Source organism: Plecotus auritus, assembly GCF_963455305.1.
Source record: "Plecotus auritus genome assembly, chromosome: 1".
NCBI classification, from domain to species: Eukaryota; Metazoa; Chordata; class Mammalia; order Chiroptera; family Vespertilionidae; genus Plecotus; species Plecotus auritus.
In genome coordinates this window covers 11,774,524-11,789,978 of record NC_137770.1, presented here as the reverse complement: position 1 = coordinate 11,789,978, position 15,455 = coordinate 11,774,524, and the positions used below count along the sequence as shown (strand labels likewise).

General features: G+C 42.1%; 1 protein-coding gene across 8 annotated transcripts in view; it reads right to left on the bottom strand.

Annotated features, from left to right (window-relative positions):
• UNC79 (unc-79 homolog, NALCN channel complex subunit) overlaps nt 1-15,455 on the bottom strand; it is a 218,381-nt gene that overhangs the window by 57,851 nt on the left and 145,075 nt on the right. For 5 of the 8 annotated variants that reach the window (XM_080687550.1, XM_080687551.1, XM_080687556.1 and 2 more), the window contains 5 exons: nt 13,012-13,161; nt 11,211-12,428; nt 7,505-7,612; nt 3,831-3,947; nt 1,138-1,221 (listed from right to left, as the gene is read on the bottom strand). In XM_080687550.1, the coding sequence (XP_080543676.1) occupies nt 1,138-1,221; nt 3,831-3,947; nt 7,505-7,612; nt 11,211-12,428; nt 13,012-13,161 (1,677 nt within the window). The remainder of the gene's footprint in view (nt 1-1,137; nt 1,222-3,830; nt 3,948-7,504; nt 7,613-11,210; nt 12,429-13,011; nt 13,162-15,455) is intronic. The other 3 variants (XM_080687552.1, XM_080687557.1, XM_080687553.1) reach the window with 2 other exon arrangements.

Sequence of the window (15,455 nt, the reverse complement as noted above, 5' to 3'; positions counted from 1 at the left end):
GGTTCCCCTACTAAATACCCAGCGTGCATGCCATACGGAACTAGGAAGAGAAATAGAAGGTTCTTAGAAACGTTAGAATAAAGAGGGGACCTCCTCCAAAACCCAACTCCCAAGCTGAAGGTTTTGAATCTTGGAGATAAGAGAAAGCATAAAGGATCCATCTGTCTAAAGCAAGCATGCATGCACACTCAGTCCCCACGCTGCATCAACAGGCTCTTCATCTTATCGTGAAAGAGCCTCACCGTCTTTGTTCTCATCACCTCATTCCACGTGTGCTGCTAACTGTGTCCCTAGGTCACGGACAGGGACCAGAGTTTGCTTGACCACCCTGATTTCTGCTTCTAAAAGCTTTTCCTAGGGCCCCAAATGAGAAGAGTCTCCTCTCATCCGATACGGAGACTATAACCGCTACTCAACGCCATACAGATGTTAGCAAAATCTGGAGATAAATATTCCCTCGTCCCTAGGGAAAATGAGAAGAGTGATAGGAATAAGCAGGTCTTCTTGATCTAAGGGGCTAGCTAAGAGATGTGGTCATAATTCATTTTTACTTTTTACGAATGATAGGTTAACCTGCTTTCTGCATTTAAAAAGAACAGAAGTAATGATTACCTAGCCATGAGATGGGTTTTGAAAATACCTGTCCAGAAAGCTTAGCATTCTCAGCTTGCTCCTAGAGCAGCACAATGTCAAGAGTGCACTCTGTTCCATTTCAGAAGGCTAAAAAGAAGCCATTCATCAGTGACCTCAACGTTCTGGAGGGAACACAGATAAGCTGGACCATGCCCAGAGGAGCAGATTCAGGGTGATACGGAAAACTGACAGCTATCGGGAGGAATACCGAAGGACCCAGGCGTGTGTGTTCTAGGGCAGACTGAGGAATAAGCAACAGGTGACTACTGAGAGAGATTAGACTTGTTTTGCATGGTCCCCAGGGCTGGAAAGTCTCTCTGAGGAAGAACTTCCTGTTGGTCATGTTCAGAGAGGTCATGCATTCCCGCTCCCTGGAGGTGTTTGAGCAAAGGTGGCAGCCACTTCACAGAGCTGCCAAACGAGATTTCCGCACCTGCTGGGTGACTCATTACAGATACAGTTTCTTCAGTTTCGCACAGCCTGAGATCCTGTGACTCCACTCACCTCTCATTCTCAGTGGCTGTCCCTCCAGGTCAGGGTTTAGGCACATTGGCACATTACACTGGCGTTTCCCCGGCTGTATCTGTTCTGTGGACAAACAAGAGCATCTCCGTCCCAATGTGGTCAACTGAGCACCATCCACCATCCAAAGAATTTACCCACTGATCTCTTGGGGCCATGTTTTCAGGAATTGTTATTGTTGATTACTAACATTTACAAGAAACATCCTACTTTTTAGGGCAGGGCTGTTTGGCGTTTCACTATAAATCTGCCCTTCAGGTCTATGAAATGCAACTAATAGCAGCAGAGCATCTACAACCACCCAAAAATAGTCCAGATTCCACCACTACCACCCCAAAAAGAGCTCAGATCCCATCTCTCTTGGTATGAAATGAAAAAGTAAAAGGCTAACGTCACAGCCATAAAGAAATGTTTTACGCAAACCAATAAATACATAAGTGATCATCTGGGGCAATGGCCAGAACGGTCATCCAGAAAACATGTAGAACTGGTAGCAATGAAATGACAGGCGTTTGAGGACTGAGGAACAGGAATAAGGGGGCAGGGGTGGAAATGGGGGAGCGGTGCTTCAGGAACATTAGTTTCATGTGAAAGAAGAAGCAAAGAAGTAAGCCATCAGCTGTAGATGGACAGAGGAGACAGGCACTTTGTGAGTGAGCAGGTGCATGCTGGGGGGACTCAATCATGATCCCTGCTTTAGGCTGCCTTTCTCAGTGTGTCTGCATGACCAGGTCTGTTCTTTTGCAGGCTAGTGAGTCACTGAATCAATGTATGTGGTATGATGTACTATGTCTCCTAACACTGAACCACACGTTCATTGACTTTCCTCTGACCTTGATTTGGGGAGAACTTTTTATGGCACGAACAAAAACAAGAATGTTGTGATGAAGCTCTAGTTGGACTTGGGGACCAGAGAACCAACTCGGAGGATGGAAAATTAGCCCAGGGAAACCCGGGTGAAAGACATTCAGACAGCATGGAAATGGTGAGTATTAACTGAGACACCAGAGTGACATGAACAAGGCAGAAGTTTGGTTGAAAAGTGAAAAATTCAGTTAAATGGGTTATCTGGCATCATGTAGATTTTTTTAGATTAAAATTTAGATTGGAAATTGAGCTCTATTTGCCTTTTTATCTCTACTGATTCAGTCAAACTGGGTTGTCATTGTAGTCAGAATCTAAAATGGTTAGCTTAGGCTGAGCTACTTGCTACAGAAAACAGTACAATGGTGAACTACTCTTTGGAGCCCACAGGTCAACCGAACAAAAGCTGGACATTTAATTACTAAAGAACTAACCAAACAAAAGCTTTCATTCTCAGTTCCTTACACAGCTTCATCTCAGTAAAGAGAGCAACAAAGTTCTCTTGGTGTGGACAGAAGACTTCGCCCAAACTCTCGAGACTGGCTATCCAACATCTTCCTCCTGGTCTCTTTGCCTGTCGGCTTTTGGGCATTTCATTACTCACTACCACCTATCAGTAAATGAAAGATAAAACACTAAACCCTCAAAATGTTAATAACCCTTACAAAGGCCAGGAGAATTGAAACTATCTAACTATCTGCTAAATGTAGGATTGAGTATAGTGTGTGGGATTCAGTCATCTAGACCAGCTTTCTTTTCCTTCCTTCCTTCTTTCCTTCCTCCCTTCCTTCCTTCCTTCCTTTTTTTTTTTTTTTTTAAGACTGGGGGGAAATAAATTGAAATTATGTAACTATTATGGTTTTGAAAAAATAGCAATATCTCAAGATTTTGGGCCTGTGGAAATTATAGTTCCTGGTCTTAAGAAAGGATATTAAAATAATTGCACATAACTGTAGCCAGAAAGTACTAACCTAGATACTAAATTAGCCCGATCCAAGTGTTGGCCGCCAGATCAGAGTGACAAATCCTGATATTTTCCTAGTGTATGCATATTGCAAAGTGCTTTCACATGTGTAATTCTGTAACCCAAATGACCCATTTAATTAAAAAGAAGAAAAGCAGGCACTCAAAAGGATTGAGGCCATAAGTACTGGCTTGAGAAAGTGGTACATGTGCAGAAAAAACATGGTAATAAAGTGTAGAAAATGCAGAAGGATCATGTGTAAACCAGACATGTCATGGCAGTCAGTTCTTCCTTTAAAATTGAGGTTAGATGCACTTCCATCGTATGAGCATGAGGGTGTGTGGCTGCAACCTGGTGCCCTACCGACTCAGACACACAGCTCACATTCCCAAACCTACTGGCAGAGCATGACGTCACTAAGCTGACATTGGCTATGATTATTACTATTAACAGACCCTTATTTGGGTACTTTACAGTTTATAAAACCGAGAACATTGGTGACCTGGTATTTTGTTTTGTACTTTTAATTCACATCATGAAATCAGAGTGCCATTCCTTCCTTTAGGCATTTACATCATTTAACTCCCAGACAGATAACCTAATATCTGGAATTTGGGTCTTAGAGGGGGGAAAAAAAGAGTTGGATCAACCTAGATGGGAGAACAGGTGGCTCTAGAATGCTTGGAGAGTTTCAGTAGACTTATTAATTACTTTAAGGGCTTTAAAAATTATTTGAACCACAGAGCACAAGAGAAAGTCTATTCCTTAACAAGGGATCAGAAGGGACCCAGGGAACATGGCATTAGCTCATCTGAGAGGTAAAACAAGAAGAAAAAGCTTGACCCACCAGTGTCCCAGTTGCTGATGTTATGGGGGGCGCTAGACTGATGTTCCAGCTGTCGCTTCATTAACTGGCTCATTGTCAGAGCTCCCAGGGATCCCCTTTTCATCTGCCTATACTGAGCTATATGGAGGAAATTAGGAGATGATTACTGGGGGGAATAAACCTGCATGGCACGCAAAGGCTCTACACATCCAGATAGAATCTTAACTGAGTCTTCATCAGCTATTCGTAATTGTTTGATAAATTGTATGCTCCTATCCAAAGGAAAAACTAAAGCCCTACGCTATTCCAGGCGCCTTTCCCACTCGGTAGAGAAAAACACAGCGCCTATGGGCACTGTCTATAGCCTGTACATATTTAGGCCAACAACATGATTTTTGTCATTATCTTTTTGTTTATATACTCTGCCTTGTTCCAAAAAGTGTTAAGACAGATAATTTCACTTTGAATTCATAGTGCAACTTTCTTTAATGGAGCTTGTGCATATATAGTTTCCATTTCCATTATATTCCCTGATGTCCCCATGGTGCGCGTGTGCGTGTGTGTGTGTGTGTGTGTGTGTGTGTGTGTGTGTGTGTGTACACAGGTATATTTTAGAGTAGGATGACACATATCAACCCCAATTCTTAAAAAAAAAAATTGAAGCTGATGAAATTATGCTACTTGGAACCCACCAGCAAATAAGGTGGTCGTAAAACCAAAGCATGTTGACTCCGAAGTCAATGCTATTTCCATCTCTGTATGAGCCTACTATTCGAAAAGTGTGACTCGGATAGTATTCCACAAGCATATTCTAGTACACGTCTTTATCAGGTTATCTAACATGTTTGTGTCAGAAAATTGTGGGAACATTTTTAATCTGCAATTAGGCAGTGACAAATATGCCACCAATGAAATGTCAAGTTATAAGCATTTCTAAACCAGAAAAAAAAACAAAACAAAACAGGAAAAGCACTTCTGCCAGGAGACTGCCAATGAGAAAGCCACCTGCCACTGCTACCCACCCCCGATTCCTCTCCAGCAGCGCCCCCCTCCCTGCCCCAGCCCAGTGAGAAAGGCAGAGCACCACTGATGTGCTTTTTCTACAGGATCCCACACACCAGGATATGTGAGGACTTGTGGCCATTCGCTCTCTTATAAGGACAATTTCAGAAACTGCAGCTCCGCACTACATGACCCAGAAGGGGAAGGTAGCAACTCGGATGACTGTATGGTCCCCAGAAAGTCTTGAGTGTTATAGGCAGGTTTCAATCATGGTACCAAGGCAGCAGCTGGTGTGATGTGAAATCAATCACAAGATTGCTTTCCATGTAATTAGCATGCTGTTTGATTCATGGTGGTCATGGCATGCTTAGCTACAAAATAATCAGCTAATAAAATGATGAAAAGAGAGGGGTGTGATGGGAATTCTTGTGTCTTGGAATCCAGCTTAACTGAATTCATGGAAATGATGCAAACTAATATGAAAAATCTCTGATTCTTCTGATTAGTAAAACTTATAATTTTATGACTCACTTGAAAAGTACAGCCTCTTTAAAATTCAAAAGTGAAGCTCTTTTAGAAGATTTAAGAAATTTAAAAATTAGCAGCAAAATAAAAAGATTTAAAACCTCTAATGATTGAATAATTTCTCCAATTCTCTGTTTTTAAAGACAACAGAATTCCCTAAGAATAAAAATCCTTAATAGTTAGCTCAGTGTATAAGACTCCTGGCATTATGCCTCCAAGAACCATCTAATACATGCTTTTAATGAAGAGAAGGAGGAAGGTGGAAATCTAATGATGTGCTATGCTAAATCTGAAAGGGCTTGATTCAGTCATGAATGGGGATTATGATATACACTGGCTACATTTATTTTATGATACATTTAACTAGCACCGAATTCAAACTGACTTAGTCATCCTACCTCAAAGTATACCCAGCTTGGAATTCTAACTAAATTCACTACCTTTTTTTGTCATATGGCTCATGAAAATCAGGACGAGAAAATACACTTTCATGATAGTAAAAATGGGAATTTTAGCCTAGACGTTGTGGCTCAGTGGTTGAGCATTGACCTGTGAACCAGGTCACAGTTCCATTCCCAGTCTGGGCACATGCCCAGGTTTCGGGCTCAATCCCCAGTAGGGGTGTGCAGGAGGCAGCTGATCAATGATTCTCTCTCGTCATTGATGTTTCTATCTCTCTCTCCCTCTTCCTTCCTCTCTGAAATCAATAAAAATAGATTTTATTAAATGGGCATTTTATCAGGTTATCAAATGGATTTTTTGTGATAAAAAAAGAACAACTAGATTCAGAACTAGCCATTCTTCTTTGCTACCAAAAGGGAAAATAACAAGCACTTGGAAACTCTTTCTTAGAATCCCTACCATCTCTATTATAACTGACTGTGAATTATTCTAAGGCAGCATGGGATACTAAAAAGAGCATGAGCTTGAAAAGTCAAACAGACCTGGCACCAATTCCTGTCTCTACCACTTAGTAGCTGTGTGACTTTAGACAAGTCATTTAGTCTCTCTGAACCTCTGTTTCCTAATCTATAAAATGGGATCAATAACTTCTGCCATGCAATGCTAATGTAAGGACTGAATAAGACAACAATGGGTGTAAACCACTCAGCATAGTGTCTGGCGCATGATAAATGTAACATCAGTGCTGCTCTTATCACTAATATGACTGTGAACTCCTTGAGGAGAAGGGGTGTCTATTTATTCACATCTGATCCCCAGAGCCAAGCACAGTGCCTGCACCCAGCAGACACTTCATAACTAGTTGCTGAATGAATGAAAGCATGAATGAATGAACGATGAAGATGATGATGATGTTCCGTACTACCGGTCCAGCATTTAGGTTGAGACCCTTATCTGGTTTTTCAGAATCATCCTCATTTCAAGAGTCAGATGAAAATTAACCGGCTCCTCGGGCAGCGTCCACATGGAACACAGGCGATACCAGCACAGGTGACCAGAGTTTGCAGAATTTGCACCTCTGTTTGCATCTGATTCCTGCAGACAATTTCCGATTCTACTGATTCCTGCAGGCAATTTCCGATTCTAAAGTCTCTTACTTGCCTCCACTGAGCCAGGTAGACACCCTTATCCTCACCTCAGCGGAACTCAAACTCCTCATGACAAAATCTAGGACCCAACAACAGAAGGCAGTTTCCAAATAGTTGCCTCTTATAGATCTTGTAAAAATTTCAGGCCATTTTTATTTCCTGGTCTAAAGAACTTGATTCAACCATGATGTTGGGATCATGAGATAACAAATACATCTATTTTATGATAACCCCAATAAAATGTTGTTAATGATGGAGGGGATTCAAATTAAAATGTTCCATGTAAAATTCTGCCATACATGATGCTTTCCACTTGTCCAAAAACCCGTTTCATGTTTTATGTTTAGGCTTGTAATATGTTTTATTATTTTATTGAATGATGAAATTCAGTGATTATTTCTTAACAAATGAGAATTCTTGGTCCATCAGTAACCATACTGATTTATCAAACACTTGAGATGTTGACAAAGGTGAGCCCATGCCTCAGGGTCTCTGAGAACATACAATGTAGTGTCACCTAGGAAGCTAACACAACATTAAAAAAAGAAAACCAAGGGTGTGAAAATTGAAAATAATGTAGCAGATAATGTTCTAAAATCAGTGCAGAAGAAATCTTACTTGATATCGAGGAATGACTGCTTGTTTCCGGCACACCTGCTTCTAAGGTAGGGGCGGACGAGGATTCTCGTGGCATTTCCAAAGTAGAAAGTCCTTTAGTAGAGGGATCTGCAAGCATAAATATTATTTAAAACTCAGGACACTGGTTAAAAACAAATTCTAGATAGAACCTTTTCTTTATACTTTCCCCTCTTGCCTAATACACTCATTCTACTTATATACCCATTATATACCATTATATACTTTCTGATCCTACTAATTACTTTAATGGAATTACATTCAAATTTTCATGGAGAACTGCTTGCATGTTACACTCTGCATCTGTAGCTATGCCTCTCAGAGATCAGTGACAGCATAAGGACAAAAGTAAGCTTCATATGCTCACACTGCCCGTCCTTGAGCAGGTCTCTTCACCTTCCAGACTGAATTTCTTTTCATCTAATACCTAAACGTGCTTACAGTTCATTCCATCTATATCATTCCGCCACTCCACCTTTATCTGGCATTTTCCTACTCATCACTTACATCGCAATTTAAACAGAAAACACCTCCTCCAGGATGGTTTTTGAGACTCCCCACCCCCGCAAATACAAAAAAAAAAAAAAACTGGGTCAGGCAACACTCTTATGTAATTTCAGAGCACCCTGTCCTTAATCTCCCCCTAACCTAAGACACTATAATGTAATTTCCTATTTACTTGTCTATAACTTTGCTAAACCATCTGTAATGTAAGAGCAGGGACTGTATGGAACATGAAATAAATACTCTTAACTCAGATTTTATATTTTATTAGTTAAGCAAGAAACAGACTGTATCGTTTGCTTTTTCTATTGGGCAAAGGTATCCAAGGTGAGATATTTTCTGCATATGGCATTGTCTTAGATTAAATGGGGAAAAGGTACTCCACATTATTCTAGGTAAAGATTATCCTTTAAAGCCTTTTGAAAAATTTAATAGTTTATTGTAGCAAGCCTCCTAGAATTTCTTACAAACCTCCCTGCCACCTTAAGCAGCACTATCTATTGAACACAGAGAGCACCTTGGAGTCGTCACTATGTGCTTTCGTGACTATGTGCTGCAGCTCAGGGATGCCCACCCTAAATGGCTCTGAGTTCTTAAGCTTAATCATGTCTCTGTCTCATCCTTTTCCTATCGTCAATCATTTTTTCTTGACACAGAGCAAAACACTGTAATACATACAACTTAAGCAAGCAGATGTTATTCTGTTACTGGATGACCACAAAACTTGCTAAACTGTCAGAAACAAAAGTAAAATAAATCCGAGGTGAGAGCGTGGGTCTCCGTCCAACACCCAGCAAGGAAGGCTAGGAGATCTGTATGTCTGTGGGAGGTGGGACACTATACAGATATAAAATTATATGACTGTACATACATTATAAAATGTTTAAAGACATTATTATAATTATCAGATATTTCCTTCTTATTCTAGTAACAAGTATATTAATATAAAACCAACTTTCTCCTTAATATCCTGGGGAACAATCTAACACAAGGATGAATAAAGAAAGCAACACACATACACACACAACATACCTGCAACCTATATATCACTAGAGGCCTGGTGCACAAAATTCGTGCATGGTGGAGGGGGGGGGGGATCCCTCAGCCCAGCTTGCACCCTCTCCAATCTGGGACTCCTCGGGTGATGTCCGACTGCTGGTTTAGGCCCAACCCCAGGGATCAGGTCTAAACTGGCAGTCAGACATCTCTCTTACAATCCGGGACCACTGGCTCCTAACTGCTCACCTGCCTGCCTGCCTGATCACCCCCAACTGCCCCTCGCAACAGCCTGGTCACCCCTCACTGCCTGCCCCTGCCGGCCTGGTCTCCCCCAACTTCCTCCCCATACTGGCCTGGTCACGCCCAACTGCCCCCCACCCCCCGCCCCCCGCTGACCCAGTCACCTCTCACGGCCCCCCTCTGCCGGCCTCACTGCCCCACGCAGCCTGCTCTTCAGTCATTTGGTTGTCCCTCACTGACCCCCCTGTTGGCCTGGTGCCCCACGCAGCTTGCTGTTCGGTCGTTACTGTGAGGGTGTCCTGACCAATTTGCATATTACCCTTCTATTAGTATAGATACACACCCACCCCACAGACCTTCTATAGTCTCCAATATACCCACCCTATAGACCTCTATAGTTTCTAGGCCAATGCCTTCCTCCATCTATATGCAGAAACTTTCCTGGCTCCAAACAATAAAAAACTACCCCAGTTTCCCTAGAAACCTTTGGAAACTTTCTGGTTAGTACCAGGATCTTTCCTTTCCACTGCCTGGCTGGAGCATGCCCTTTTTCAAATACCATAATGTTCACTCAACAGATTTTCACAGAGTACCTTTGAGGTACACAGCTCTGTCCTATGAGGCAGAGAACAGTCAGAAACCTTAGGAAATACCCGGGCAAATAAAAGAGCTGAGCCCATCCTCAAAGGAGTGGCTTGTGTATGGAGCAGTAGGAGAAGCAGGACTAGAATCGAGGGCCTAGGCCCGATTCCTGGCTGCCACCACCTGGCTGTGTGACCCACAGCAAGGTTTATCACCTTCTGGGGGCGGGGCAGTGTCCTCTTACAGAATAATAGAGCATATTATTCTCAATGCTCTAGAGCCTAGGAATTTAATAAGATAATCAGCCCTGACCAATTCCATTTGTTTTGAAGAGTCACATTCCTTTTTTAAAAATATCTAAGTTGAGAAATGAGGAAGCGGCCGATCGGTAGTATGGCAATACTACAGCAGACTATGTTTTAGGCGGGCTACCAGCTTGCCACTTTTGCAAGTTATCTTTCTTAGAAACTGTGTCTCCAAGAAATGGCACTTGAGGCAGGAAATCCCTGTGCTGTGACAACTTCACCACCAAGTGGTGTCCACGCATTAGGGTCGCGGTGATACTGGATTTCTTTGTTGTTGTTGTTCTTGACGGGACACAATGTCCACCAGGTTGCTGATATCGTTTAAAATATATAATCAACTGTAGGCCCTAAATGAGTATACAGTCAATTCTTCATTATTCTAAGCACTTTTTGCTTTATTTTAGCCCTTCATATTTGTTCCTCCTTTGGACTATAACACAGCTCACTAAAGTACGGAGGGAGTGGGGGGAGGAGAAAGCAAAAAGAGTTCACATTAATGGCTTTTGCTGATTGAGGAAGACTAAAATGATATCTGGAGTATCTTGATATGAATTAACCATTGCCTCTGATTGCCAAGGATGGTCAAGAATTGACTGAAGAGTGTAAAAACAACACATACAGAAACATTTATGGAGCCAGTAAAACCACATCTGAAGCCAACACGTGCAGCTAGGCAGGAAGGATTTGGAGTGATTATGAAACAATTATAATGTCACTCCCTGGCAATATCAGGTTAAGAATTTATGCCCAGCTGGCGTGGCTCAGTGGTTGAGCATCGGCCTATGAACCAGGAAGTCATGGTTCGATTCCTGTTCAGGGTACATGCCCGGGTTGCAGGCTCAATCCCCAGTGGGGGTGTGTAGGAGGCAGCCAATCAATGATTCTCTCTCATCATTGATGTTTTGATTTCTCTCTCCCTCTCACTTCCTCTCTGAAATCAATAAAAATATATTTTTAAACAAGATTAAAAATGTATGCACAGTCAAAGCCAAGAACCTAACCAGTAAGATGCACAAACTTGAATGTAAGGCTGGAAGAAAGAAGAGGCAGGAGCTTACCTGGATCTTTCTGTTCTCCCAATTTGTCCAGAATGTTGAAGGAGATGTCAAGGTACTCTCTCTGGATGGCACTGACCGCAATCTTCCTCTGTTTCCTCTGCCTGGGAATGATCTGAATCTTAAATTCAGACTCCTCAGCTCCCTCCTCTTCAACCTTCCTCTCGGGATTCTGTTCTGTATCGGATTCAGCACTGGTGTCGGGCTTCTCACTTTCCATTGGACTCTCAGCATCTTCAGGGACTTTGAGGAGGACAGTTTTTGCCCCTGAACTTGCCATCAGCCCACCCAGCGTCTCTTCTTCGATGCCAGGCTCCAGGGTATCGTCTAGTGACAACTCGGGGAGAGCAGATGACTTCTGAAGGAGGTCTCGTTTTTGTTTCAGTGTGAGCGGGCTGCCCCCGGGAAACTCTTGCAGCTCCCCCAGCTTCGCTAAGTCTTCAGAGTCTGTGGGGTCTTCCAGAGCTATGAATCTGAAGTCCTTGTCCCCTGCGGACTGATTAGTTCCTGAGTCCTTTGAGGAAAAGTCTTTGGAACAGTCCTCCACACTTACTTGCACAAGAGGAGTTGTGCTCAGGCTGAGGACAGAGGGGCGGCTGGGGATGGAAGATGAGGAGGCAACATTTTTGCCAGCGGCACCATCATTTCCCTGGCCCATGGTCTCCTCTTCGTCGCTCTCTACTATTCGGAGAGGGGGAAGAGGTTCAAACACGAGGGAGTCGCTGTCAGATGTAGAGAGCATAGACTGTTTCTCAGGCCCAGATGCTGAATCTGAGGACAGATCGATGAGATCTAAGTCCTCTTTAGGAGCAGGCTTTATTGGAGAATCAACTTTGACCTCAAACGTCTCCATGCAGTTCAACCTAACCTCTGGTATCACGGGCCTCCGCCTTTCCTGAAAACCTCCCACGGCGGGGTGCTCGGGGACTTCAGTACTGTTCGGTCTGGTAGCAGAATTCTGTCTAGGCCGTCCGTGGTCATGCTGTCTTTGCGTGACGTAAGCAGCCTGGGCGGGGGGCTTATCTACGTCACACCGGTCTATGCAGGACTTCCTACGGTGCTCATCTAATGTAAACAACAGGGAGTCTGCGTTCCCTATATCAAGAGATTTTTGTTTTAAAGAGCGCAGCTTTTTTTTCTGAATGCTTTCTTCTCTCACACAGTGGAGAATGCTGTCTTGTAATGCACCCGTTTCTCTATATTCAGCCAGCTCTATTTCACCTAATTGAAACAGAAAAAGCTAGTACTATTTTATGGGGAGATTTCACCATTGCTTGTTTTCCCCTCATACGTGGGCATACAACTGGCATAAATCATGATCACAATCCCAGCTCCACCAGAAGGCAAAACTGACTTTCTGGCCACGTTTTTGTAAGGTTCATTCTAATTTCAAAAACCAGAAACGCTTGGATTGAGAGAACCCACAATGGCAGTTTAAGATTTAGATTTCCAAAATCAGGCTTCAGAAAAATTCCTCAGCTCTGTTCATTTGTACCGGAGAGGGGATCGCTTTGGCTGAGGCTGATCTAGGAAACTATTCAAATTGTGTGGAAGAGAAGCAAACGTTTTGCAACAAATCAAACCAAGCAATGGCCCTCTAGCACAGTCATGATGTTAATGAGGTATCTGTCGATTCACATATATATAAATGTGTGTATATATATATATACTGTTTGTGCATACATATATATAAAATCAACGGTATTAAAATGTGTCATAACATAATAAAATTAAGGTTTTACCCCAAACAAACAGTAGAGTACAACATTTCTGCATAAAATTACTAAGAGGAAAAAATTCATACTTCTCTGTACATTCATCTCAACCGGCTGATATTTCACCATTTTGCTGCCGCCTATCCTTTTCAATCTTGCAAAAAAAGTTTGAGACTCTTTATTGCAGGGTCCAGTAGGTGTATCATGAATATCAGATTCATCAAAAACACTATCTTCTTCTAATTGGGGAGAGAAAGTCAAAATTACACTTAAGAGGTTATTCTCTCTTAGGCTGTGTCTACACAAGCATTTCAATGAAAGCGTTACATGGAGCCAAGACTGGGGTGGTTTCTACGCCAGCCCACGTCTAGCCATGGCTTGGTACGTCATCCAGGCATCAAATCATCCATATGTTGAACAGAGCAACCTGTTATACAAGGTGGCCCCTCATTTTCCAGGTGACAATTGGCAGCATTTTCAAGAGAGACATTTCAGTGTTCCAATAGAGCCTCATGCAGAAGCTTTCCCAATGCACTTAAAACCAGATAATACATAGGTGTCAGGAGTCTGGGATACTGCTTGACATTCCTGCCTTGGGTGAATTTTCAGGCTAATTTGGCAAAAGAAAATTAAGCAAAATGAGTGGTTCTCACTCTTTCCAAAAATATATGCCTTCTTATATTTGCCTAATATATGCCTTCTTAGGATTTGAGAACTGGCATAGACACAGCCTAACAGTACATGCACCTTATACTTTGTGAATGCAAAATACTGTACTCTACATTTGGTAATGAAACACACAACACACAGAAAAAGCTTAGAAAAGCCACTGGCCGTCTTAAAAGCTCCACAAATGATTATGGGCTGAAAGAGTAAACAAAGGAAAAAGAAAACAGAAAATAACATTTCCCCCTCGTTAAGACTCTTCTCTGCGGGGTTTGCCATGTGTCACTACTATGAATCCCAGAAAGAATCTTTGGCTCATCAGCCTGAGGTCCCCTAAACAAATTGGTCACTGGAGTGCCTATCAAGCGTGTTTCTATGTCTTCTTCTGTCCCCATTTGGCCAGTTTTAAATCAAAGATAGACACAAAAATGAATTAATAAGGAAAGGGTTGCTATGTTGCAGCCCATAAAGTTCACTTAATTTCAAATGTTCTTTCATGCTTTGGAAAGGCCAAAGCCATGTTCAAAGAAGCAAGAGAAAAGGCTACAAAAGTGCACTTAATACCAGGATAAATGAAATTAACCTACTGTTGGCGTTGACTACCACTGAAATCACAGCATTTGGCCTATATCGACATGTACCGATGTGACAAAATGAGGCTCAGGTGTGATCAAGGTTATTTAAGCTTTCTAGAGCATAAGGGTAGTACAAATACAGAGTTAAGTTTTGATCCTGTCCTCATACACAAGAGTCTATAAGTAAGTGAAATTTGAAGCAGTAGATGTTAGATAAACCAAGAATAGTGATCCTTTTTGTCAAATAAAAACATAAATAAATGTTAACCATTAAAATGGATACAAAACTATCAGTGAACTTCCACAAAGATGAGAAAGCCTATCAAACTCTTGTGTCTTGAGGAGATGCAACACAGTGACCTGTTTTACTTTTTTTATTTCCCTTATAAAAACATACTCCTTTAAAAATGCAGGTTTTTGAGGAGTTATGCAATTGCCATTGTATTCTCAATTATACTGAATAATAGAGAAGAAAGGCTTCAGAATGGCATCTCCCATCTAGAAAGGGTCACCTGGGATTAGCCCAAACACTGAGCCCGCATTGAGGACATCCCTGGTGTAACTGGATCGACCCAATTTCCCAGAAACTAGGACTTAAACTGGTAGACAAGACATTCTTCAGAAAGGGTCTGATTGATACCAGAACTGAATAACTTAGAGATCCATCTGAGATCCATCTATAGCCAACCTAGACTCAGACCTTGTAGCAATAAACCAATAATGGAACGCTGGCTCCAACCCATCCTATTGAGATATTCTCAGAGCAGTCAACCAAGTCAGACTCCATTAACACCGCTATATAACACACCCAAGGGTCGTGGGACACTTGGCTGTCTCCCAGGATTGGATTAGATGATGTCACCTTTTACAAGTCTAGTCACCCCGTGACATGCACTAAAGATAAACACCTTGGTTCTTCAGGCTATAATTTTACTCTAGAGCTTTATTCTACTCCTTTGTGGAAAAGTTATCAATATAAAAAGTCAATATCGGAGATAATGTAGACCTATGCAGCAAAAGTACTTCATTCCAGTTGCCTTAAATCAATTCTTATTGAATAAGGCGGCTACAAAACGCATGTCAGCAAATGTAGACTCCGTTCAAATCCGTGAGCACAAAGTTCAGGAGCAAACGAGAGACCGACAAGGTTACGTGGCTCCACGAAGTGCCGACCAAGAATTCCCTCACAGCCCAAAGCAAGGTGTTTCCGTCATGTAGGAAAAGGCCCGTAAAGGTCTCTTAACCAAACAGTGGACAATCTTTACCAAACGCTGCTTCTTATGAAATGGATT